This window comes from Lissotriton helveticus, chromosome 7, assembly GCF_964261635.1.
Source record: "Lissotriton helveticus chromosome 7, aLisHel1.1, whole genome shotgun sequence".
NCBI lineage: Eukaryota > Metazoa > Chordata > Amphibia > Caudata > Salamandridae > Lissotriton > Lissotriton helveticus.
In genome coordinates, this window is record NC_136068.1 from 499312044 (window position 1) to 499337616 (window position 25573).

Genomic DNA, 25573 nt, shown 5'->3' on the forward strand with positions numbered 1-25573 from the left:
GGAAAATGCAAGACGCCATGGACCCTAGCAGAGACGAGATCTGTCTGGCCGTTGGTCGAGGATTCTTTAGTAAGGTTTGACACTTGAGGAGAATAGAGGATAGTCTCTCCTCCGAAGGATACGCTTTTGCGTCTTTTAAGTCTAGAAGTGCGCCCAGATAGTGTATCCTCTGTGTGGGGTTGAGGATAGACTTTTTGAAGTTCACGTGCAGGCCCAACCTCCGCAGCTGATGTATGCAGAACGTGAGATGTCGTTGAAGCAGTCTCGGGGACGCACTCTTTAGCAGCTAATCGTCTAGATAGGGATAGACGAAAATGTGTCTTTTCCTTAGGAAAGCAGCTACGACTGCCATGCACTTTGAGAAGGTGCGAGGAGCTGACTTTAGCCCGAAGGGCAAGACTGCGTACTGGTAATGACTGGTTTGTATGCAAAACCTTAGAAACTTCCGATGCTTTGGGGCAATGGGGATGTGAAAATACGCATCTTTAAGATCTATGGAGCACATCCAGTCCCTTTGATGCAGAAGTGGAATTATTTGATGTAACGCCAGCATTCTGAACTTTTCTCGCCAAATGAACTGATTGAGGCACCTGAGATCTAGTATGGGCCTGAACTCCTTGTTTGGACCTTTCTTTGGAACTAGAAAGTATCGGGAGTAAATGCCTTGTCGACGCTGTGCCCTTGGGACTTCCTCGATGGCATTCTTTACAATTAATGTAGACACCTCCTGCTTCAAAAGAAGAAGTCGATGGAACACAGACTTTTGAGGAGGAATGGAAGGTGGAGGAGACTTGAATCTGATTGCATATCCATTTTGCACAATATTCAGCACCCATTTGTCGTTTGTGATGTTTTTCCACTCGTCCAGGCAAAAACGAACACTTCCCCCCACCGGAGTGGGTAACGGGCTCAGGGGAAGCAAGCACTCACTGTTTTTGTTGCTGCTGCTTGTTTCCAGGTGCAGACTGTCTGGAAATGCCCCCTCTTCCTCTACCAGGACGACGCTGGGAGAACTGAGATCTTCCCTGATTCTGCTGTGACGACCATTGAGGGGTTTGAACCCTCTGCTGGTTCTGTCTCCGATCATAAGGACGGTATTTTTTCTTAAAGCTGTCCTTTTCTTTTCAAGACCAACCGCTTTCACAGTATCTAGCTCCGTCTTCATTCTTGACATCTCATCGTCAGCATGAGACCCAAAGAGCGATTTTCCATTGAACGGCAAATTCAAAATTCGGTGTTGAGCTTCAGGTTTAAGACCCGTAAGCCTTAGCCAAGCTGATCGGCTTGCACAGAGTCCATGGGCATAGCCATGTGTAGACAAGTCTGAAGCATCTGCAGCTGCGCTAATCACCTGGTTAGCCACTAGCCCTTCTTCCTGAAGGATTTCCAGAAAATCCTGCTTGTCTTCTTTTGGAAGTTTTTCTGTAAAACGAGACAAGGAATCCCAAAGAGAACGGTCATAGCGACCCAGTAAAGCGGAGGCGCTGGCAACCTTCATATAGGAAGCAGAAGTAGCACACATTTTCTTTCCTACTGAGTCCATAGCTTTACTGTCCTTATCAGGGGGCACAGAGGATGATGCCGCTCCTGTCTGATTCTTACGAGCCGCTGAGACGATGACTGAATCAGGTTGTGGCTCAGACCTCAGAAATAAAGGGTCATTGTCCGGTGCCTTATATTTCTTTGCGATCCGCGAAGGAACTGCTCCTAAGGATGCCGGGGTTAAGAATTTGTGCTCCGCAGGTTCCAGAGGAAGCAAAGGCCTTGATGTCAGCTTCTGATGTAAGGTCTCGAAGATGACCGTTGTCTTAGCAGTAGAGACAGGCGTCTCGATATGAAGTTTCGCTGCACCACGACAGAGAACCTCATTAAAAGTAATCACGTCATCAATTGGTGAAATCCTACTCGGAGGAGTTTATGACAGTGTTGGAGAGTAGTTCCTCTTTGAATTCGTAGACCTTGTCGAAGATCTCGTATCGCGTCTTCTGGAAGAGAGACGACGAGAAGACCTAGGAGATGGTGAAACACGCCTCCTCTTCGATGGAGACTTTCTCGGTGGAGTACGCTCACGTCGTATCGCAGAGTGTACCACCTGTACCAGAGGTGACCTTGATCTAGCAGACACCGGAGACCTGGAACGAGACCTTGGAAGGTTAATTTTTCTTATCTTCCAGTCTCTGATCTCACCCAGCCATCGTGGAGAGATGTTAGCCCCTGTAGGCGAAGGCGCTCCTGAAGGCTCTGGAGAGATTTGTACAATCCGCAACTCAGGTGAGGAAGAGGACCTCCCAGAAGACCCAGACACCTTAGAACAGTCTTTGGACACCGTTCTAGGCCGATTTGCAGCAGGAGACGTCGACGACATCCTCTTCGACGTCGATTTCTTCAACGGCGACTTCCTCGGCGGCGACTTCCTCGGCGGCGACTTCCTCGGTGGCGAATTCCTCGGCGGCGACTTCCTCGGCGGCGACCTCTTCGACGACGAATGCCTCTTCGGCGTCGACGTCAGGCGTTTCGACGGCGATGATTTTCTCGGCGTCGTGTGCCTCGACGTCGCATGACTGGGGCTCTTCGACGTCCAAACCTCTGCCCGGTTCGACGTCGACATCATGGCACCTCTCGGCGGCGACCTTGACTGATGTTTCGAGCCTCTCGACGGCGAACGCCGATGAGACGACGTCGAGTCCCGTCCCCTTGCAGTCGTAGGCGAGCCAGACCGGGACCGCCTACGCTCATGTCGCTTCTCACCTTGCTTCGACGGCTAATTCTTCTTCGACGGCGAGGGATGCTTCGACGTCGACGTATGCCGCGACGGTGATTTTGATGCCGATTTTGAGCACACAGGTACCTTGGAAGAAGATCTGTCTCTTGAAGTTGAAGGAGACCGATGTTTTCTCTTCTCCCCTTTGTCCTTGCGCTGAGAAGAAGTCTTCCTAGAGTGAACATCTTCTCTTCCACTCACAGTTTCTCCTCTGTCATACAGGGACTGAAGCCTTCTCTCTCTCTCTCAAAGTCCTACTTGAAAGTTTGCTGCAGTGGTAGCAAAGTTCTGGCTTGTGAGAAGAAGGTAGGCAAGCAACACAGACCGATTGAGGGTCTGACTTAACCATTTTTTTACCAGAGGCCGGACACTTAGCAAATAAGGCCGGCATTATGACTGGAAAAATAGCCAAAAAACAGTAAAAAATTGTTGGATTAGTCAGGTAATGACTAAAGACGTCGAGTAAAGACGAACAAATTAGAGAAATACCAGAAAAAAGTGAAAATATATCACCAACTGGCGAGCTCAATGCTCCAGGATCCTCACAGAAGGAGCCGGAAAAAAGAACTGACCTAACTGTCACCTGTGGTGCATGATGGGAGCCTGGAGGCTCACAGAGGTCTTAAAGGCACGGCGCCAGATTTTTTCTGTTGTTACAATGCAGCCTATCTAGGCTAAAGCTGCCTCTATGATCCTGCCTGTTTTTACCTTTGAAAATAAAGGTTGTATGTTTCAAAGAAAACCTAGGCAGTGTTTTCTTCTTTACATTATCATATAATGTGTTTTATATGTCTTTATTTAGCAAATGTAAAGATTTTACAGGCTATTATGGCAGTTTTTTTAGCCTAGTATGGTTATTTTGGGTTGCATATGTATATGTATATGCATATTATCTATATATATATGGTTATTTTATGCGTATTTATATGTATTTATATATATATATATATATATATATATATATATATATATATATATGCATATTATTGGCTATTGCTCCGGGGTCCCGCACGTGGGCGGGACTATTCAGTGCTTATGACTATTGATGAGTATCCCCTGGAAGAGAATAACACCTTCGGCACCGAAAACTACGCCAAAGGACGTTACAGCACCTCCCAAGGCTAAACACATAAAACAACCTCGGCTGGCACCGAAAAAATCGATGCCCAAGAAGGTTGTACATGAGGAGGAACTTTTCTTGCCAGATCCTCGACAAAAGAAGATCTACATCGACTCAAAAACAGGTCATGTAGAAGCTACACCTTACAAAAAGAGACCAGCAGATGCACCGCCCACACCTGTGGTTCCTGCCAAGAAAAAAGACTGTGCAGCATCCCCTATGCACTTTTCCTTTCCTATACCTCCTCCTCCTTCTTTCTTCTCCTGTTCCTCTTCACATATCACCTCAAATCTCTCCTGCACATTCTCCACTTTTATCATCACATTCACCTCAACATGATGATGATGAATATAGTCTGTGTGGAGGGGATGATATAGATGAGCCTTTCCCATACCCCGTGGATGACGTTATATGGGACTTGCCAAACCCACAAAATGCGCCTGATATTCCTGACCCGCAGTTATACCCTTCAAAACCTTCCCCTCCAGAGAATAACATTGGTTTTGGTCATTTGTTAAATAGAGCTGCTGCTTACCATAAAGTCCCTATGCATTCTGATGAGGCTGAGGAGTATTTTCTCTTAGATACCTTTGAACAGTCTCAACGGTCTGTTCAAATTCTTCCCATGATTAAATGGGTCATCAAACATGCTCCAGAGGTATTTAAAGACCCTGTACGCACTAGAATTTTTAACCCCAGAATTGAGAAAAAATACAGGCCTGCACCCACAGACCCGGTCTACATTAAAGGACACCTACCATTAGATTCTTTAGTTGTGTCCAATGCTAGGGAAAGGATAAATTCTCAAACTTCTGGCGAAGCACCCCCACCTGACAAAGAATCCAAAGTAATTGATGCGTCAGGTAAAAGAGTAGCTGCACAAGCCACTAACATATGGCGTATAGCTAATACACAAGCCCTCCTCTCTCGTTACGATAGGGTTCATTATGATCAATTAGAAAAACTACTTGAGCACCTACCAGATCAATATAAAGCTCAGGCAACTGACCTCATACAGGAAGGCTAGTTAATTTCAAATGCCTCAATAAAATGTGCACTAGGTGCGGCAGACACAGCATCCAGAGCTGTGAAATACCAGTGCCATACTTAGGAGACATGCGTGGCTACGCATTTCCGGGTTTAAACAGGAAGTGCAAACTACCATTTTAAACCAACCATTTAATCAGAATCAATTATTGAACCCAGAAGTGGACACTGCACTCGAAAAGATGAAGAAAGATACGGACACCGCCAAGTCTATGGGGGTTTTACAGTCCACACCAGCTAGAGGTTCCTTTTGTCGCTCCTTCTACAGAGGAGGCTCCAAACAAACTGGGGCAGACACTACAACATCTTTCAAATCTCACACACAAGCATCCTCTAACAAGGGATATTTTAGAGGAGGATACAGAGGCAATAATAACAAAGGAAGAGGTTGCGGTAACACCAGCAATTGATCCTCTTCCGCCACAAGACAGTGACTTCCCTCTGCTCCCCCAACAGCATTCCACTCCTGTAGGGGGCAGATTAACACAGTTCCTGTCTGTCTGGAACTCCATTACAACAGACAAGTGGGTGAGACAGATTATCCAACATGGCTACTGCCTAGAACTTACAGCAACCCCTCCACACAGACCACCTGACTCTGCTCCAACAAGAAGTTCTGTCACTTTTACAAAAGGATGCCATTCAATTAGTTCCTTTAGAAGAACTGAAAACAGGGGGTTACTCGCTGTATTTTCTAATTCCCAAAAAGGACGGGACACTAAGACCAATTCTCGACCTCAGGCCCCTCAATCAGTACATACAATCAGATCATTTTCATATGATCACTCTGCAACAAGTTCTCCCACTACTGCAACAAGGCGATTTCCTTTCAACACTAGACCTAAAGGACGCCTGCTTTCACATTCCTTAACACCCTGCTCACAGGAAGTACCTAAGGTTTGTAATACAAGGACAACACTATCAGTTCAAAGTCCTTCCATTTGGGGTAACAACAGCACCACGCGTGTTCACAAAGGGCTTAGCCGTAGGATCAGCACATCTCAGAAGGCAGCAGATACATGTCTTCCCTTATCTAGACGATTGGCTCATAAAAGCCAAGTCATTCAATCAATGTGTCCAACACACACATCAAACAATTCAAACGTTGCACAACTTGGGGTTCACGATCAACTACACCAAGTCGCACCTTCAACCTTCTCATGTACACCAGTATCTAGGGGCTACAATAGACACATCTACAGCTCTAGCGTATCCCAGTCCAGCAAGGATACAGAGCATTCAAGCCTTAGTCACAGTCTTCCAACAACAACAATCTCTGCAAGCCAGAGTGTTCATGAGACTAATAGGTATGATGGCATCTTGCATCTTCATAGTACCTCACGCAAGATTGCAAATGCGCCCGTTACAAGAGTGCCTAGCACAACAGTGGAACCAGGCTCAAGGTCAACTAACAGACCTGGTGTTGGTGGACAGCCGCACGCATCGCTCTCTGCAGTGGTAGAACACCAAAAACTTGACAAAGGGGCGGCCTATCCTCGAACCTGTTCCACAGTTAGTGCTCACAACAGACGCATCTCTCACAGGATGGGGAGCCCATCTCTTACATCATACAAATCAAGGTCAATGGAACAATCAACAAAAACTGTTCCATATCAACCATCTAGAGCGGCTAGCCATATTCTTAGCACTCAAGACTTTTCAACTACAAGTACAAAACAAAGCTGTCCTAATCCGGACGGACAGCCATGTACTATATACAAAAACAGGGAGGCGGACACTCTCTGCAACTGTCCCAGCTCGCACAGAACATTTGGAGATGGGCCATTCCTCAAAATATACATCTGTTGGCAGAACACCTTCCAGGAGTTCACAATCAGATAGCAGACCTGTTAAGTCGGCAGTCACAGCAGATTCACGAATGGGAACTACATCCACAAGTTCTTCAGCCATTCTTCCAGAGGTGGGGTCATCCACACATAGATCTGTTTGCCACCCACGAAAATGCAAAATGCCCAACCATCGCCGCCAGGTTTCCACAACCATTGTCCAAGGGCAATGCAATATGGATGAACTGGTCAGGCAGATTTGCATACGCTTTTCCACCTCTCCCACTGATTCCATTAGTAGTGCGCAAGCTCAGACAACAGTCTCTCAAACTGATCCTGGTAGCTCCCACATGGGCACGCCAATCGTGGTTCACCACACTGCTGGATCTCTCTCTGGTTCCACATCAAAAGGTACAGCTCACACCCTCCCTGTTAACACAGAACCATGGAGAAATCAGACACCCAGACCCAAAACAACTGAATTTAGCGTTCTGGCTCCTGAAGTCTTAGAGTTTGGTTATCTAAACCTACCACCAGTCTGTATGAACATCATTAAAGAGGCTAGGAAACCCACTACCAGAGCGTGTTATGACGCTAAATGGAAAAGATTCGCAATATATTGCAGAAATAATAAAATTGATCCCCTGGATGCTTCCATCCAGAATATCATTTGTTACCTTTTACATCTACAAAGGTTTAATTTAGCATATTCTTTCATACGCCTGCACCTTGCAGCAATTGCAGCGTATTTACAAAACAGACAACATCTGTCTCTCTTCAGAGTGCCTGCAATCAAAGCATTCATGGAAGGATTAAAAAGAATTATCCCACCCAGGTTGCCACCTTCTCCTGTGTGGAACCTGAGCATTGTCCTTACAAGACTCATGGGACCCCCTTTCGAGCCTCTACATAAATGTGAACTGCAATTCCTAACATGGAAAACAGCTTTCCTTCTTGCGATTACCTCTCTTAGAAGAGTAAGTGAGATACAAGCTTTCAATATAAAGGAACCATTTTTTTCAAATACATCCTAACAAAGTGGTTCTTAGATCTAATCCAAAATTTCTTCCAAAGGTCATCACTCCTTTTCACTTAAATCAATCCGTAGAGTTACCTGTGTTTTTCCAAAACCCAGACTCTGTAGCGGAAAGAGCTTTACACACTCTAGATGTTAGAAGAGCTCTTCTATACTATATAGATAGAGCTAAATCTTTTAGAAAAACAAAACAACTGTTTGTATCTTTCTCTCCTCCACACAAAGGCAACTCCATCTCTAAAGGTGGGATCGCAAGGTGGATTGTAAAGTGTATACAAATATGCTATCTAAAGGCTAAATGTACATTAACAGTTCCTCCTAGAGCACACTCCACTCGCAAGCTAGGAGCCTCTATGGCTTTCTTAGGAAACATACCCCTAGAGGACTTATGCAAGGCAGCAACATGGTCTACACCACACACCTTCACTAAACACTATTGTGTTGATGTGCAAGCCAAGCAGCAAGCTGCAGTAGGCCAGGCTGTCCTTAAAACTCTCTTTCAAACCACTGCAACGGATACAAGCGACCACCGCTAGGGAAGACACTGCTGTACAATCAATGCTAATTGTACAATCTGCAGCTCATATGCCTCGAACGGAAAATGCTACTTACCAGTATGCATCTGTTCTTGGCATGTAGAGCTGCTGAGTTGTACACACCCTCCCGCCTCCCTGGGACTTGTATCCGTTCCAGTTTTCATCTTACTTAGATGCACACGCATGGACATCCTTTTTTCTTTACTTATACTAACTCCATCATTTCCCATCATGGCGAAAAACAATCTAAGGATGGAGCCGATGCCCATGCGCAGTATTGTCCAAGGGAGAAGTCACCTATCTTGTGACTACAAAGACTTCTTCCAAGACAACAACAACCTGCAATCATCCGAGCCCAACACCAGGTGGCGATCTAATGCTAAGTGTACCAATCTGCAGCTCTACATGCCAAGAACAGATGCATACTGGTAAGTAGCATTTTCCTTTCTCCATAGGGTAACATTGGCTGGTTTTCACTTGGAATTTCTTCTAAGTGTCGAATTTTGCAACTTTGAAATATTCCTTAAAAATCGTCCGAACAACAAAAACAAACTTACTCACCTGCTATCAGGAGAGATCACAGTGCTGTATCTTTGAGCCCAGCACTGAACCTGAAAAGTAATTATAACCGTGATTTACTGTTAACCCAATTTTCCCCCTTAGGAATACATTGCCTGGTTTTTACCAGAATTTCTTCTGAGTTTCGATTTTCAGAACTTACAAATATTCCTTAAAAATCGCCTGTGTAACAAAAACGATTTCTTTCAACTGTTTGCAGGAAATGCACCAGGGCTGAATCCAGGATCCAGCCCTGAGTAAGAAAAACATTTGTAAAGTGATTTTATTGCATTTACTTCTAACATCCCATTGAGCTCAATGTTATTTTGTGTTTAACTTGTATTGCATATTGCAACAACTGTAACTATGGCATTTAAAAGTCAACTGCTATTTGAAAGTATTCAGTTGCAACATCTCATTCTGAGAAAGTATTTATGATACCTACTTGTAGTTCTAAAATAAACAACTATATATTTTTATATACAAAACAATTGGCATAGAGTTCAGTTCTTGAGTGTGTGAGACCATTTGCTGACTGAGTCTGTACAACAAATGCTTTACACTGTCCTTTGATACTTCCTTACTGCTCGACCAAGCTACCACTTTTGAGAGTAAGGTTATATCTAACTTTAACCTCTGCCATATGTCTGGGGACTGTGAACTCTGTGCACACTGAACCTTACTTTGGTGCAGTATATACAGAGCCACTTTCTTACATGATCTCAGGTACAATCCTCAATATGAAAGCTGGTATGAGGAAGAAGACTAATCATGAACTATCAGTGGTACAGGTACTGATGTTTCTAGTCGGAGACCAACAACTGATATGGACTGACTGTTATTCAAAGTTCCTAGAAGGAGTGAAAAAGAAATTCACCATCACTACTCCAGATAACACCACTTGCTTCACCAACTGTTTTACCTTTAGATTATTAAAATCTTCTGATCTACAACAATCTGTTCAATCTCAACCAGACATTCCTCCTTCCGTATCACTTTCTGGTCCAAGCAAGTTACAATATGGATGATGATCTAGAGGAAGAATATAGATGACACAACATACCATATTTCCAGAATTGGATGACTAGGTTGCACCACCCGCTAGCTGATTCACTGCCTGACAACACAGCAGGTTTTCATTCCGTAATTGGGAAGGCATCCAAGTTGTTCCACTGTACGCTTTTAAGAATGCACTACATAAATAAGTCAAGGCCATCAAAACCCTTGGCCACATGGATGGAAGGCTTGTATTTCACAACCCCTCAACTTTGGCAGTAGTAGTACTGCTGCTGAACAAAAAAGCCTGTGTTTGATGGGGGAAAAAAGACTATCAGCCATGGTTGCACCTTTAATTAGGGCAGTAAATTCTATCCGTACTTGAGGGATGTGATAGACAACTTATGTTTGACATTGTGCCATTTCTAGAACTCAACCCAGAGGATATAAATGCAGAAGCAAAGGTGATTCTGCAGGAATGAAAAAAAGGCTACCTCAGCAGTAATTGATTCAGTAATAGATTTTGCTTGTATGGGGTTCTGACCATCAAGTAGAGCATGTCTTTCCATCCTGAGAACCAAAGGAGGAGGAGCTTGTATATGCCTATTGATGAGTGGTTGTTCTTTGGAAATAATATTGATGATGAACTGCAGAACCTAACAAACATCATGCAAACCAGTAAGGTTGCTGGGAGTGTCACAGCATACATGAGGAGTTCTTTGAAGGAGGTCCGACTTAGATTTTGGAGGTTACCAACTGTACTGTTAGCCATACCACATGTGCTAACAGTTTCCCGGGCACCCATATTCTCAGCAGCAATACAAAAACTCTCCTGAGCTCCAAGGCATAAATGGGGGCAACTTGGCTGGGACACAAGACTCAAGTAGAAGGCACTGGCACTACTATCCCCATTAAATAACTCATGAGGACCTGTGAATCTTTATTCTTGCATGGAGGAGTGGAAGTCCATCACAATGGATCGTTGGGTTCTCGACGTAGAGGGGTATGGACACACATTGGAGTTTATCAAAAAAGCCTCCAACTCCACCAAGGAGATTACATCAACACCTCCACCTGCTTAATGCCAGAATCCTCTCTTTGAGACAGTATGAAGCTTTAGAAATCTAGGGTTGTATTTTTGTGTCTTCCGTATCAAAAAAACAGTCAGGAGAGTGGAGACCCTTCTTAGATCTTCGTCTTTCTCAAAAAAACAATTTTACCTGGTGTCACTGCAATAACTACCCAAATGAGAATTATAACAATCTAGTCCTTCAGAACACATTTTGACATCTTCATACATCTCAAGATTCAAAAGTATCTACACGTCGAAGTGTCTGGCTGCCATTATCAACTCCGAATTCTTCCATTTGGTCTAAATCTGCCCCAAGAATATTCATGAAATGTGTGACACCCGTGGCTGTTTACTTCCGAAGACACCAAGTCTTCAGCATTGGATCTTTCATAGATTCACATGATTAAATACTTCACCAGAGTGAGGCTAGGAACCCTTCATATCCAATGTTTTGTCGCAGTGTACTGGTACACAGAACAACATTGGAAATGCCTAAACTTTGTACAACATATCCACCTTGTTTTATGACCCAAAGTCTGGCCATTCGGAGAAGCAGATAACCTGTACTCTCCTTAAAGCCTCCAGCCATCAGATTTTTCACCGTGCGGTAGTGTAAAAACAACTCTGCTGTGCAGTATTGCTGAAGTGTGCTTAAATAAAACTTTTTTTTAAAAGCCTTTGTGAGGGCCTGCCTCATTTTATGGCTGTACGCAGCACACATGCATGTATTTACAAGATGTTTCCAAGTTGGATCAGTAACAGAAAAGAAAACGTGTAAAGTGTTATTTTTGCAGTGAGGAGGGGCGCAGCTGCAACTAGAGGGAGGGCGGAAGCCAAAGCAACCCATGGGAGAAGGGGGGGGGGGGTCAAACAACTCAGGGAAGGGGTGAAAGGCAATCAAAGCAAGACTAGGGATGGTGGGAGGAGAGCCCAAAGCAGCACTGGGGAGGAAAGCCAAAGCAACAATGGGAAGGGCAGAAGGGACAGTAAAGCCAAAGGAGAGCGGGGAAGGGTGGGTGAGACCAGAGAGCAACACGAAGGCCACGGATGGGGCAAAATCAGCACGCGGTAGAAGCTTACTAGAGTGCTTAGTAGGAAAAAAGTAGTAGTGCAGATAGGCCAGCTATTCAAGGAAGGCAGAGAGACAATGCTCCATGAGAGAGACAACTACTAGGATTGCCAAACTACCACACTAATAAGCAGCCAGATGAGTGACAGGTAAGCCTCCCAATGGTACACAGTGGGTAGGCTTAAAGCCCCTCTGTTTTTGATTAGCCACGGTATGCCTCGCAACAGACATCGCAGGCACTGTCTAATAGGTACAACCCAAGGATGCTCCACGTAGGCACACCAAAAAGTAGGTTGGTCTTAGCGACTACAAAGCCACCCCCTGTCCCCCTCCCCATGGTGGTGGGAATGTTGCTCATGTGGGGAGTTTGCCCCCAATCTGCCCGCTCCCCACACAAACCTCCACCAACAATATGTAAAAAGCCCACTAGACACAAGAGACAAATGATCAAAAAGAATGGGTAGATATGGCCATGGCTGGCATCAGGCTGCTCCATCACACCAGAATGGGCTTAGGAGTCTTTCTGCCCTCACAGGGAAAGACTGGAGGATTGTTTTGGGCATTGTTTTTACATATGGGACGGCAGAATGGGGGTGAATTCCAGTTTCCTCTCACATGCCTTACGGAATGGTTTCACAATTCATGCTCTGAGCCATCTGCCTACCAGGGAACCCTCCTAAACCCAGACACTTCTTTAAACTAGATCTCCAGGGGAAACCAGAGTGGTGTGACATACCTGGATCCCAACATGCATTCTTACCCAGATTGCCTTGCAAACCTCAAACTTTGTCCTCAAAATTCCTACAACCAAACGTTCTCCCACATCTGAGGATAAAAATAGTACCCCGCTTGTGTAACTGGGCCAAGCACCCACTATAGGAACTGGTCATATCATGGACCATGCAAAGTCAGTATAGTCTTTGTATGGTGTCTCTTGTTTTTAGAGTTGTCAGGGTTTAGTTGGTTTCTCTGGATGGTTGGTTTCCTCGGGTGGCTGGTATTCCTGGGTGACGGCTGAGTCCAAGCCCAGATACTGCTGCTATCCACATCACCAAAGTGGGTCAATTCTGAATGTGAAATTTTGATGTCTCCATGTTGCATTTTTGGGCTTTTCCTGTCCTGGACACTAGGCACAGCTGCACAGCGGTGTACACTTTTTATCAGGGTAGGACTTTTCTGTAACTCAGCAGATTTCACAACTTTCCCTTACAGAAATTATAGGAAAACGCATGATTTTATCCTAGGTTAGTAGGACATTCTGGGTAAGAAAATGTAATGTGACCCACACAAGTGTCACCACCCTGGTTCTCCCCTGGTTGTCTAGTTTTCAGAAATGTCTGGGTTTAGTAGGTTTTTCTGGGTAGCTGCCAAGCCGTGGCTAAATAAACGCAGCTACCCATAATGCCAAATGGGTTACATTTTGATATCAACACAGCAAAACGTTTGTTGATGCCATTAAAAAAACACTTTGTGCACAACTTGAATTTTGCTATATTTTGGCTATTTTCTCCATTTCCTCCAGGTAATCAACAAACTCTGGTTACTTGGCAATCTCCCAGATGTGAGTGAAAACTATGTACATTAGGCCTGAATTTGGTTAGCAGAAAAAGTTATGAAGGCTCAAGCAAGAAGTCCCCACAACATCCCAAAACAAGAGCTCTGCATCAGGGTGGAAAGGCTTAACAGCCAGGTGTTTAAAGACAATAGGCCTTTATTGGTGAATTGTTATGTTGTGTTAAAACTTGCAGACCGGAATGTTGTTAAATGGAATCTTGTAGATTAACTGTAGTAGACAAAGGTTCAGGTATTTTTGCTACCCTTCCCCTCCATGCAAGCGAGGGGGTAACATATTTGAGTCCTCTAAGGAAGAGTTGTACATTGTTTTGCCAACTGTAATTTTATATATGTTTATAATTTTGAATAGCATTTAGAGGCATGTGTGTACTAAAACACTTTTTTATCTGACCTGGCAACTTTAGTTGTCTGGCTCCTATAATTATATCAAATGTAAAAATTTACTTGCATGCATAAACATTCAGTTGTTCTGAGTATTGTTCACATTCTGATTCAGCCCTTTACAGCATATAACATCGGGCAAAGGGGCTGCCGACTTCAACCATTTGCTCTACTGCACTCGCGTGCATGGATTTTGTCTGGTCACTTTAGTTTTGCATTTTCTCCTTTTATAGTTACCCTTTTCTAGGTCTCGCCTAAGCCAGCGTGCATGCAGTGCTCTGCGAGGCTTTTAGTAAGGGTTTTAAACTCTGAACACACACTCATGCGTGTGCTTTTTTTTATCACCCTCAATTGGCCTTTGTGTGCGTCTTTCTAAGAAAGACAGCATGCAATTGGTCTAAGGCAGGTGCATGTCCGCCTTCTCTGTCACCTGGCCTAGGGTGCTCAGGAGCAAGCAGCAGCGCCATCTGTTTCCAATTATCGCGCTCGCGTCTATTGGAAACAGATGGCGTTCAGCGCTGGTTATCTTTTCTTTGAAATGCTTGTTTTTAAAATGGTGCCCTCACGGCTTTCTCATGTTGTGCGCTCTGCAGCCAAATATTTTAATACTTATTTGAATGTCCTGCAGACTTTGGCAAATTCACCTGCGTTTACTTTAACACAAGTGCACAGTCACCAATGGGGTCCTACGCCAGCATTCACATGAACACGGGCGCACACAGTCACCAGTGGCGCCTGCTTTTACATGAGCACGGGGGCACACAGTCACCAGTGGCACCCGTATTCACATGAGCACGGGGGCACAGTCACCATTGGGGCCCGCATTCACATGAGCACGGGGGCACACAGTCCCCAGTGGCACCCACATTCACATGACCACGGGGCACACAGTCACCAATGGTGCACGCTGCCTGCTTTTACATTAACACGGGCGCCCACAGGCACCAATGACGCCCCGCTTTTAAATTAAACTGGAGCACACAGTCACCAATGGCCCCTGCTTTTTTACATTTTGTCTTTGAAATGTTTGTTTTTAACATGGTACCCTCATGGCTTTCTCATGTTGGGCGCTCTGCAGCCAAATGTTTTAATACTTATTTGAATGACCTGCAGACTTTGGCAAAGTCACCCCGTTTACTTTAACACCAGTGCACAGTCTCCTATGGGGCCCTACGACCACATTTACATGAACACGGGCGCACACAGTCACCAGTGGCACCTGCTTTTATATGAGCACGGAGGCACACAGTCACCAGTGGTGCCTGCATTCACATGAGCACGGGGGCACACAATCACCAGTGGCGCCCACATTCACATGACCACGGGGCACACAGTCACCAATGGCGCATGCTGCCCGCTTTTACATTAACACGGGCGCACACAGTCACCAATGACGCCCTCTTTTAAATTAAACTGGAGCACACAGTCACCAATGGCACCTGCTTTTTTTTTTACTTGAACACGGGCGGCAAAATCAGACAAAAAACAAATAATTGCAGACAAATACGTGATACTTTGTTAAAAAACTTAAAAAACAAAAGAAACAACAATGAGCATGGTGGATCTTTATTTTCACAAGGCACAACTTTTAAAATATATTCATTGAGTCGTGCATCAGCTTATTTCCCCTAAACATCGTAATTAAAAGCAGAGGCCAGCTTGAGTACCCTCCCTGCCGGCTCTTTCCCGACTCCGCCGAAGCATGTAAAAGGCCAAATTCCAGATTTGCATTTGAAGCAGGCCGAGAAGGAGGGCCCTGCGTGAGTCTTTCTGACCCCCCTGTCACCCCCCTCTAGATCCAAGCAGCACACATTTAAATCAGACTTAATTACATCAGAAATCAGCGTCTCTCCCCTGAACATCGTAGGCAGAAACATTAACACCAGTCTGTTAAAACTTGAATTTCCCACTGCAACCAACCACACTTAGAGCTTTTATGAATGTAAGTCCATGTAGTACCTTCTTTCCCTTCTGCCTGTTCTCTTTCACCCCACCCCCTTTCTTTTAAACTGCTTCCACTACGTTTAAGTATATACCACGCACAGCTCAGGGATTATGCCCCCAAACTGGAAGGGAGCCATAATAAGACCTCTACACAAGAAAGGGGATGTACATGCCCGAAGAATTACAGGCTAATCAACCTATTGGATATAGGAGAAATTTGTTTCTCTAAAATAATCCTCAGTAAGCTAAAAGCTTGGGTGGAACATAGATCTATCATACCGGTTGAACAAGGGGGCTTCAAAGAAAGCCATTCCACGATAGATCATTGTTTTGCACTGTGGGCTCTGGCCAGGAAATCAATGGAACAAAACGGCAAATTATTTTGCTGTCTCCTCGATTTCCGAGCGGCGTTTGACACAGTAGACCGAAATAGCCTTTGGGAAGTACTGGAAAACTATGGAATGTCACAGGGTATATTGAACATCTTAAAAGAATTACATAGTGGCAATTGGGCCCAGGTCATTAGAGATATAAAGGGCTCACTAACCAATAAAATCCCAGTAAAGAATGGTTTGAGACAAGGGTGCGTTTTGGCACCCCTGCTTTTCTCAATCTTTTTGGCAGACCTTCGAGCGACTTTGAAAGTTGAAAAAAGTGCGAGCCCGCGAATGAATAATAATAAAGTGTCATGTCTCTTATACGCCGATGACCTTGTGATCTTGGATCAAACTGAAATGGGCCTCCAAAGAAAGCTAAATGTGTTCAAAAAGTACTAAAAAAAAAGCTCTTAACAGTGAATATGGAAAAAACAAAGATCCTATGTTTTGGAAAGCGGGTAAACAATTTTAATTGGTTTTTAGGACAGGATAAATTAGACGTAGTATGTGAATATAAATACTTAGGCCTCTGGTTTAATAGCGCTTTAAAGTGGAATACCCGGGGAGGAGCCTAGCTCGCGACCGAGATGGCCGCGCTTTAGCTCGGCTCCGTTCGCCCGCCTGTGTTTTTCACATTTATCCTGCCTTTATCCTGCCCCGGGAAGCCCTCCTTGCTGTGTGGTACTACTACGACGCACTGCAGGCACTTACCACTTGTTCCGGTTGTCCTGGCTGCTGTGGGTCCGGTGCAGTGCCCCCGACCATTCCCGGGACTCGAGAGCGGACTGGCCTGGTTCTTCGTCCCGGCTCCTGGGCCGGATGCAGCCTGCGGGCTTGCCCTTCGGGGCGCGCTGGAGGTGATCGGAGGGCCGCTGTTCGTGTGAGCCGGAGGTTCCTGGCTGAGAGACTCCTGTGTGGCGGCGGCCTTGGATGGTGACGCTGCCCTTCATTATTGGGGTTCTTCGTGTGTTCAGCTTCCTCCCCCTTTGTTCTCCGGTCCGGCCATTTTGTTCTTTGCCGCCCGGACTCGGAGAACGGGACTGGCGACATTGGGGGGCCGGCGACTCCCCTTCTTCTGGTGGCCCCCCTTCCTGTCCGGGGTGTTCTTCTGCCTGTCGGCGGGACTTCATCTGCTTGCTTGCCGCCCCGGCGGAGGTTGTTGGCCGTGCGGCCTGTTCGGGCTCTCAAGATCGCGACCGACCCCGTTTGTTTGGGCCGGGCCCGGACGAGCACTGGGGGCCCGCCGCAGGGCCCGGGTGTCGGATACTGTGAAGGTTTTCCTGCACTTAAGGGGATCTTAAACATCCTGCTATCCTGGCGACTCTCGGTGGCCACGCCACTCCTGGCTCTGGAGACGGTTCCTCCCTGCGGGCCTCCCGGGCCCCTGCGACCGGATGAGGCATTGATATCACGGGGTGTGGCTGGTACTCTCCTGGCGGACTCGGCCCCGGCTGCCGCCCCGGAGGTGCGCAACCTGATGGCGCCTTCTCCTCCTGTGCTGCCTCCTCTGCCCTTGGCCCGGGAGCTGGATTTTGTTTTGCCGGACTTTCATGATTCTCCTGGTCCCTCTCAATCACCACTGCCCGATGACGTCTCCTGTGCCGGCCCGGATGGGTCGGTTTTTATGGATATATCCTTGGAACTGTGCCTGCATCGTTTGCTACATTCTGTGATTTTCCTGGATCTTCCGTGCTTTTCTTCCTGTGACTTTTTTGGACTGCCGTTGGACTCTCCTGCTGCCTGCCTTCTGTTCTTTCTGGCAGGGTCCTCGTTGGATCGGACCCTTACTGCTTTGGATAAAAAGGGTCAGGGCTGATGAAAACTGACTCTTATATGCGGTAGCTCATGAACGGTTTGGATGATCTTTGTGTCCTGATATGGTTCTGTGTAACTGGTTGTTGCTCCTGGACTTTGGCCTGATACTCTTTGGCTTCCCGAGGACTTGGACCTTTAACCCGGGCGGGTGGATGGGTGCGTTTACTCCTGTCTTTGGCCCTCCCCCGTGTGTATGTTTGTATGTCTTTACTCCCTTCTTTCCTTCCCTTCCTTCCCCCCCTTTTTTTTTTGTCTTTTACTTCCAACTTTTCTTGCTCCACTATATTTCGGGTTCTACTTAGGGCGACAGGCACGCTGCGGGGGGGGTAGGCCGTAGCCTTCTGCAGGGGTGCAGGGTGGGCTTAGGGGTGGGTGGGGGGGGTCTGTTTGTGTCGGGGGTCTTTTTCCCCCCTTATTTTCCTTTTTTTTTTGTTCTATGGCTCTTGTGTATTCACTTTTTCGGGACTCTGTCACCTCGTATCTCCCCCGGGGGTTTTCTGTCCTTCTTCCGGTGTGTGGCTGATTGTGGTTCGCTGCCTATTCTGGTATCGTGTTTCTGTTACATCGCATGCCGGTTTTATTGTCCTGTTTTTCCCCCTGGGGGTGCATGGTCTGGCGGGTGTTCCCTTTGTCGTCTTTTTCTCCCTCTTTCCCTTCCTCCTTTATGGAGGTCCTTTTTTTCCGTTGGGGTGCGTAATGCATAGTCTTTGTGATGGGGCTTTTTGACCACGTCTTCTCTGTTCGGGTAGGGGCGGAGGTGAGTGAGCGCGATTGACTGTTGCCACTGTCGCTATTTGATGGTCTGATTCTGTTTCTGTCCTTTGCTAGATTTGCTTATATGGCTTCATTTTCTTACGCTGTGTTTATAAAATGGCGGCTTGCCGCGGTCCCTCCCTTGTACTCTCAGATACGGCCCGTTATTCCTTTGTTCCCCTCCCCGTGCTAGAAAATTAACCTTTATTATCCTGCTCTTGCTGAACGCTCGATGGTTTTTATTGCTTCACCAGTGCTCCTGATGTTATATCCTGTGCAGATCTTCTTCTTGTATGCTGGTTATTTGACTATTCTGTTCTGGCCAGCCCGTGGGGTTGTAGGCCAGTATTTGTGAGCTTTCATTGTTCAATAAAGGTTTTAAAAAAAAATAAATAAAAAATAAAAAAAATAAAGTGGAATACCCACTTGGAGGCACAGATGGCAAAGGCTTACTCTTCGGTCTGTGGGTTGAAAAAATGTAATAAAGATTATGGCGATATGTCACACAGACCGCTTCTGAAGGCTTTTGAAGTTATGATCCCCCCACGTGCTTTATGGAGCAGAGGTGCTTTTCCTGAGTGGTAAAAGTGGGTGGGACCGGGAAGAAGGTAAAATTGTGAAAATGTTGCTGTCCCTACCAAATAGGTCCATGATTGAAGCTATTAGAATGGAGGTGGGCTTAACATCATGGGAAGTAAAGACACAATTGTCCCTAATAAGATTTTGGAATCAACAGGAGCCTGGTGGTGATGAGAAGGTATCAATTTGGTGTAGAGAGGAAATTTGAGCAAGCAGCTTACGCTGGGTGCGAGATGTAAAGAAAACCCTCCAGACGGTAGCCGCGCACTTGAAATTGAGTCTCTCCCCTCCACTGATGAATATAGTATGCACTAAAAAAATGCTTAGAGACCTAGGCCTTGAATACTCTAGATCAAAAGACATGGAGTATCTGAGGCTAAAAAATCAGTGAATTGGGTAAAGAATGAATGGGAAAAGGAGACCCGGTTCCCATACCTGGATTTACTGCCTAGTAGATGGCTAAGACATGAAATCTTGAAGGTTCGGGTGGGCCTAAATCCATGGAAGATCGAAAGAAATATAAGAGTGGCCCTGATCCATCCGTACGGTACTTGTAAATCTGGTCTAGGAGTAAGAAATTATATTTTACATATACTGCTTGATTGTACTTGTATTTTAGTAATTCGGAAAACTTTTTTACGTCCAATTTTTTTAAAATATGAGGTGACCTCTCGTGCTGATGCTATCGACCTCCTTACAGAAATGCCATTTGTGGATATTACAATTGCGTTGGGGAAATTTCTGAAAGCAACAAGAGAATATGTAATGGAGGCAACAAAGGAGAATGGCAGAGTTTAAAATTATAGAGTATCCCAATTTTATGCTCATAGTTTTATAAGTGTTGTAAAGTGTAAAATGAATTGTGGTTTTAAATATTTTATCACGAGGTGCGATCCATTGTTCTATGTATGGTTTATAGACTATTGTCTAAATAAACTTTGTTATCAATCAAACTCAGGTCCTCCTTTGCCCTCAGCTTGTTTTCTGTCCCACCAGCCCCTTGTATACTCCTCTTCCTCTTCTCTCTTCCGTGACCCCTACTCTCCCTCAACCTCTCCCAAAACAGGGCCGTCATGTCATTGCCTGCAGGGGTCTTAAATTAAGCCGCTGTCTGCCGGTACACTTATCGGCCAAAGCACAAGAAACTTACAGCCATAACTTGTAACTTTACGCAAAATATTTAAAACCACTTTTATATCCAAAAACGTAGCCTCCAGCGTGTAATCTTCAATCATTTACTACTCAGTCACACATCGTAAACATAAAATAAATCCAAACAATTGTCAAATAAAAAATAGGAAATCACTATTCAAAAAACACTGAGCATCCTGCCTTTAAGTTCACCTAACGCACAACTTTAACACAACCCCTTATGCTGTAATATCATTTATGAAGAGCTTACATTTTTTACTATACGCTCTAACAACTTTTTATATATTTGATTTGTTAAGCGTAGAATACAAATCGGGTAAATATCTTGTACTAATTATGCCCACTTTTTACTGCCCTACATAAAAAAATCGTGCTTATGTTAGTAAAAAAAATGTCCAGGACGCACTCGTAGCTAACAGATCTGCTATTTAATAACTCTCCCCGCTGTCTAGTCGGTGCATGGCATCGGCCACAACAAGCTGTGTAACAGATCATTTGCAAACTGGTGGCATGCTTCTGCTAATCAAGTGGGCGGGAATTTGCGGGTTCTCGAACCACTCTCTCCGTGCTCCATATCTATAAGGGATCACTTTCACTGCCAAGAATTTTAATGGATCATTGAATAAAATGAAATCTCTCAAAAAGTCTTTAATCTATACATTTAAAAAATTACTTTTTCTCCCACTGAATTAACTGACTGCACCCACCCAAACACTTCAATTACATTGCCTTAAGAAATGAAATTGCATAGGACGGGCTGAGTGAGCATGCTTCAAGATTAAACAAGCATTAGCATAGCCAATAGGTCTCGCATTTGGGACATTATAAGTGTTTAGCCATGCAACAGTTGATGTTGTTGCACCAAGGATATTCAACTGCATAAATAAATACTTATACGGTCACAAAGGCAAAACCTATTGGCTATGCCAATGCTTGTCCTACCTTTATGAACAATGCGATCTGTCAGCTCATTTATTGCTAATTTCCTCTGCAGTTCACTGCATAGTGCTTGACTATTGCTTTTAAATCAGGAGGCTCTCTTGAAGGGTTTTATGCACAGTGTGTCTGTGTTTTCTGTTTCAAGGTGCCCTCAGCATTTAGAATCAACATGTCAGCCATCATGGAATTGGTACAATAGTCACTCACACAGTCATATACCAAGATGGCCCTCACTGCTGTGTTCAATTGTTTTATATGTATTCTTAATTACAAGCACATGCCCAATACATTTATGCAGTAGCATCCTACTTTTATTTTTAAAATTAATCTTGTATATACTTGCTGATTGTGTTTTATTTTTTTGGGGAGGGTGGGTTAATGAATCTAGTAATGAGCTGCTGGGTGGCCAAATAGATGCTTGAATGCAAACTTGAATGACAATGCACTTCCCATTATAAGCCAGGCAGACATATTGGCATTGGAAGTGCTTGTTTTTACTTGGGCCTGATGGTGGTGTATTTTTGACATATAAGAGAAACTGGCACAGTCTGGTACTTTGTGTCAAAGATTCTTTTAGGCTGTCTGGTTCTACATTATAATCTTAAAGCCTTTCTAATTTATGCTGTTGCTGTGGAAAGTATAACACTCCCAAAATTGAATCTTTGTAAAGCCACACATTCAGATGAATTATCTCCTCTGGTCAAAGTTTGTGAGTTAATGAATGCTGACTCTATAAAATCACTTAATCTAATCCATTCTATCTTTTAACCCCTTTTCAGCCAAATGACCAGCATCACACAGAACGATATAATTGGCACGCTACAATCCCTCAACATGGTGAAGTACTGGAAGGGACAGCATGTCATCTGCGTCACACCCAAACTTGTGGAGGAGCATTTGAAGAGTGCCCAATACAAGAAGCCTCCTATCACAGGTATCAACACTAACCTGGGTCAGTATGAGAAGCTATTGATCTTGTGTACCCTTCCTTGTCAATGGTGGAGGGGGCTTGGTATAAGGAGTACGTTTGCCAGCTACCTTTGCCTAAAGAGGAGGAAGAGGCTCATCGTAGATGCTTGTCTCAGCTTCGTAAGTAGGACAAACTGTTCATCATGGATACCCATGCTGCCTGGAGATGGGAAGAGCCCAATCCATATTGCTGTTGATTGCAATATCTTAAGCGATCGTGGGTTGGAGAGTTCTCCTGTCAACCCTTCACATCCTTCTATGCTGGTGAACCCGGAGATCTTCTTTTAACTTGCCGATACGCAGGATTCAGGAAAACTTCCACATATTTTTTTAGCTCTGTTTATTAGTATGTTTTCAGTGAAACCTTAAAATGGAGTACAGTCTAACTTTTTATTTTGTGACTGGATTTCCAGTCAAATTGACATATTGTTTAACTTCATAACCTCCCAGGGATTTTTAACCTTCCTGGAAATCCACAACCCGCCTCTGTTGAAACCAACCAGGTGACCTCCACAAAATACTTAATTACAGCGGTTGTCCTTACAGCTTAGAAACTGCGTTCAATTACGATTCCACTGCTACAGCAAAGCTACCATAAACGTCCTCCGTAGTCTTACTATTGTGCAAAGATTTCAGACAAAATAATTTGCTCCCTTGGTACTTCAAGGACAAATACCAAAAATAAAGGAACCTTAGAAAGTTCTTGAAGAACGTACTATAATTTGTAAACCAATGAAAACCCCAAAGAACTACAGAAAAATACTTGGATACTCTACTTTCCCCACTATATAGCCAGCCGCAGCACTAGTACACTTACACGGTTGAGCATAAATCCCATACTGAGAACATATTGGGTTTAACATTGCCAACATCTTCTCAAAGAAATCCTAAAAATCAATAGATCTGCCCAAGCCAACACATAGAAAAATCTCAAATGTTAACCTTTTCAAGCATTGGACACCCAGTCCTTAATACAAAGCATGGCATCCAGATATCCTTCATCTTATACTTTCTATCACAGTTAATAAAATGCTGTGGTGCTGAAATATTTTTCTACTTCTCGGTCTCCGGATAGACACCTCTAACCGCAGATTACCTCTCCTTTTAGGTCTCGGCTAGTAACGCGCGAAGCGCATTCTCGCCAGAGAACTATAGCTGTCGTCTCAGCCTACAACGAGTTGGAATGTGGAGACAAGACCTGGCCGCGCGCGCAGCGTTGTCCCATAGGATAACGTTGCGCGCGTGAACTTCTGCAGTTTTCAGCATCGGATCGCGTCGCGCGCCTCGTGAGCAGTTCCTTTGGAATGCAGGGGGGGTCTTCAGAGGGGTGCGCGGTGCTGTTCACGAGGCCGCGCGGCGCTGATAAGCAGGCTGGTTCTTTGTGTGTCCGTGTCTGTTTTCGCCCCCCTCCCGCCCGCTGTCCGTGTCTGTTTTCGCCCCCCTCCCGCCCGCTGTCCGTGTCCCGCCCGGTGTCCGTTTCCGTGATACTACTACTAACATTGCCTACAGCAATGACGCAGACACATGCATACAGTCTCCCATACCTTAAAAAAACCCACACAGCGTGTCTGTACAAGTTCAAAACTGCCCCGATTCGCCAACGGCGCCCCGGGCCTATTGTCTGCCCCAGTCTCTCCCTGGTGACACGTCTACATTACTCCTAGTGCCCCTTCTGCTGAGCCCAGTGACGCTGTTTGCTGCCCAGATTAAACTTCGCTGCTCGCCGCTCCCGCTGCGCTGGAGCCGCTTCGCTGTGGGTGGACCCACCAACCTGAGTGCGCTGACCGTGCTTGTCTGCCTGCTTGCCGAGACTGCTGACGGGTGGAAGGACGACCTGAGGAGGCTGCAGGGGTAGCGCGGCAGGGACTCACTATCCCAGGAGTCCCTGCATGACCACGTGACATCTGGTCAGCGCCCCCCCTGAGTGCCCCACCCACCACTGCCTCGCCTATAACAACAAGCGAGAGTCCGTCTTGCGGGACGCCGGGAGAAGCCCGGGCAAAGGGCGGGCCGTCCCCATAACACCTCTGGTAAGCCTGCGGATCATTGTGTAGAGGGATCACATTAATATATTTAACTGTGCTAAGAAATTGTGTATGTCTACATACTCCCCAATGGCTACCCGTTCAGGTAGATGCTCAAGGAGAGGGGGGAACACCACGCTGGGGACAATGGATAATTTTATTACCCGTGCGGTTTCCGTGGTAGAGAAGGAGATTATCCTTGCGGAACGTAGATTGTCATGTGAATACCTGGCACACAAACGATCTTCTATGGGGTCTCTTGCACAGGCTAAATCTCCTCTCAACAACGTTATGCCAGTTGATTCTAATACTCCACATAACCATAGCGATAAGCAACCATGTGTCATCGATTCAAGATCGGCTAGTGACTTTTTGGAGATTGTACCTGACCCGGCACCCCAAAATAAAACATTAATTAATGCCGGAATCAGAAATGTTTCAAATGCTGAAACCACAGCACCATCGGACTTACCCCTAATAATGATACATGATGCTCCCTCAGACCATACCGTCCAATCACCCCCAAAAATGACAGGAAGGGTTGTGGCAAAAAGGAGAAGATTGGTTACACCACGCAAAGCCTATAGACTAAAAGTTTTGAAAAGAATTCGCAAAAACTACACGAATGCGGGAGCCTCCTGTAAAGCAGTAGCCAATGACCCTACGAACAATGGGACAGAACTCGGTGAACACCCGGAGAGTCATCAATCTAGAGATCCTGTTGATACTGCTGTGACAATCGATTTAGTTAACAACTTTACAGACTTACCAGCTCCTGAAATGTTGATGGAACGGATTCAATCCCTCATGATATCCCTATTGTTGCCAGTAACAGAAAAATTGGAAGGGTTATTAGACCGCTTGGACAAATTTGAACAAACATCTCTGGATAATTTCTTTGCCCTAAAAACGCTGGTAAAACTTCATGCAAAGATTGGTCAAGAATCTGTAAGAACTGAGAAAAGCCCAGTAACAGCTAAACCAGCTCAACCACCTTGCCCAGTCAATAAAAATAAGGCAGGGGATCCAAGCAGGTCTAACACTGCACTGGGAGGACCGAGCACGGAGCCCCGGAAAGATCTT

General features: G+C 45.3%; 1 protein-coding gene across 2 annotated transcripts in view; it reads left to right on the forward strand.

Annotated features, from left to right (window-relative positions):
• The window catches only part of KAT8 (lysine acetyltransferase 8), a 340257-nt gene that overhangs the window by 295450 nt on the left and 19234 nt on the right, over positions 1-25573 (forward strand). The window contains exon 10 of one of the 2 annotated variants that reach the window (XM_078652506.1): positions 22277-22449. In XM_078652506.1, the coding sequence (XP_078508632.1) occupies positions 22277-22449 (173 nt within the window). The remainder of the gene's footprint in view (positions 1-22276; positions 22450-25573) is intronic. The other variant, XM_078652507.1, reaches the window with a different exon arrangement.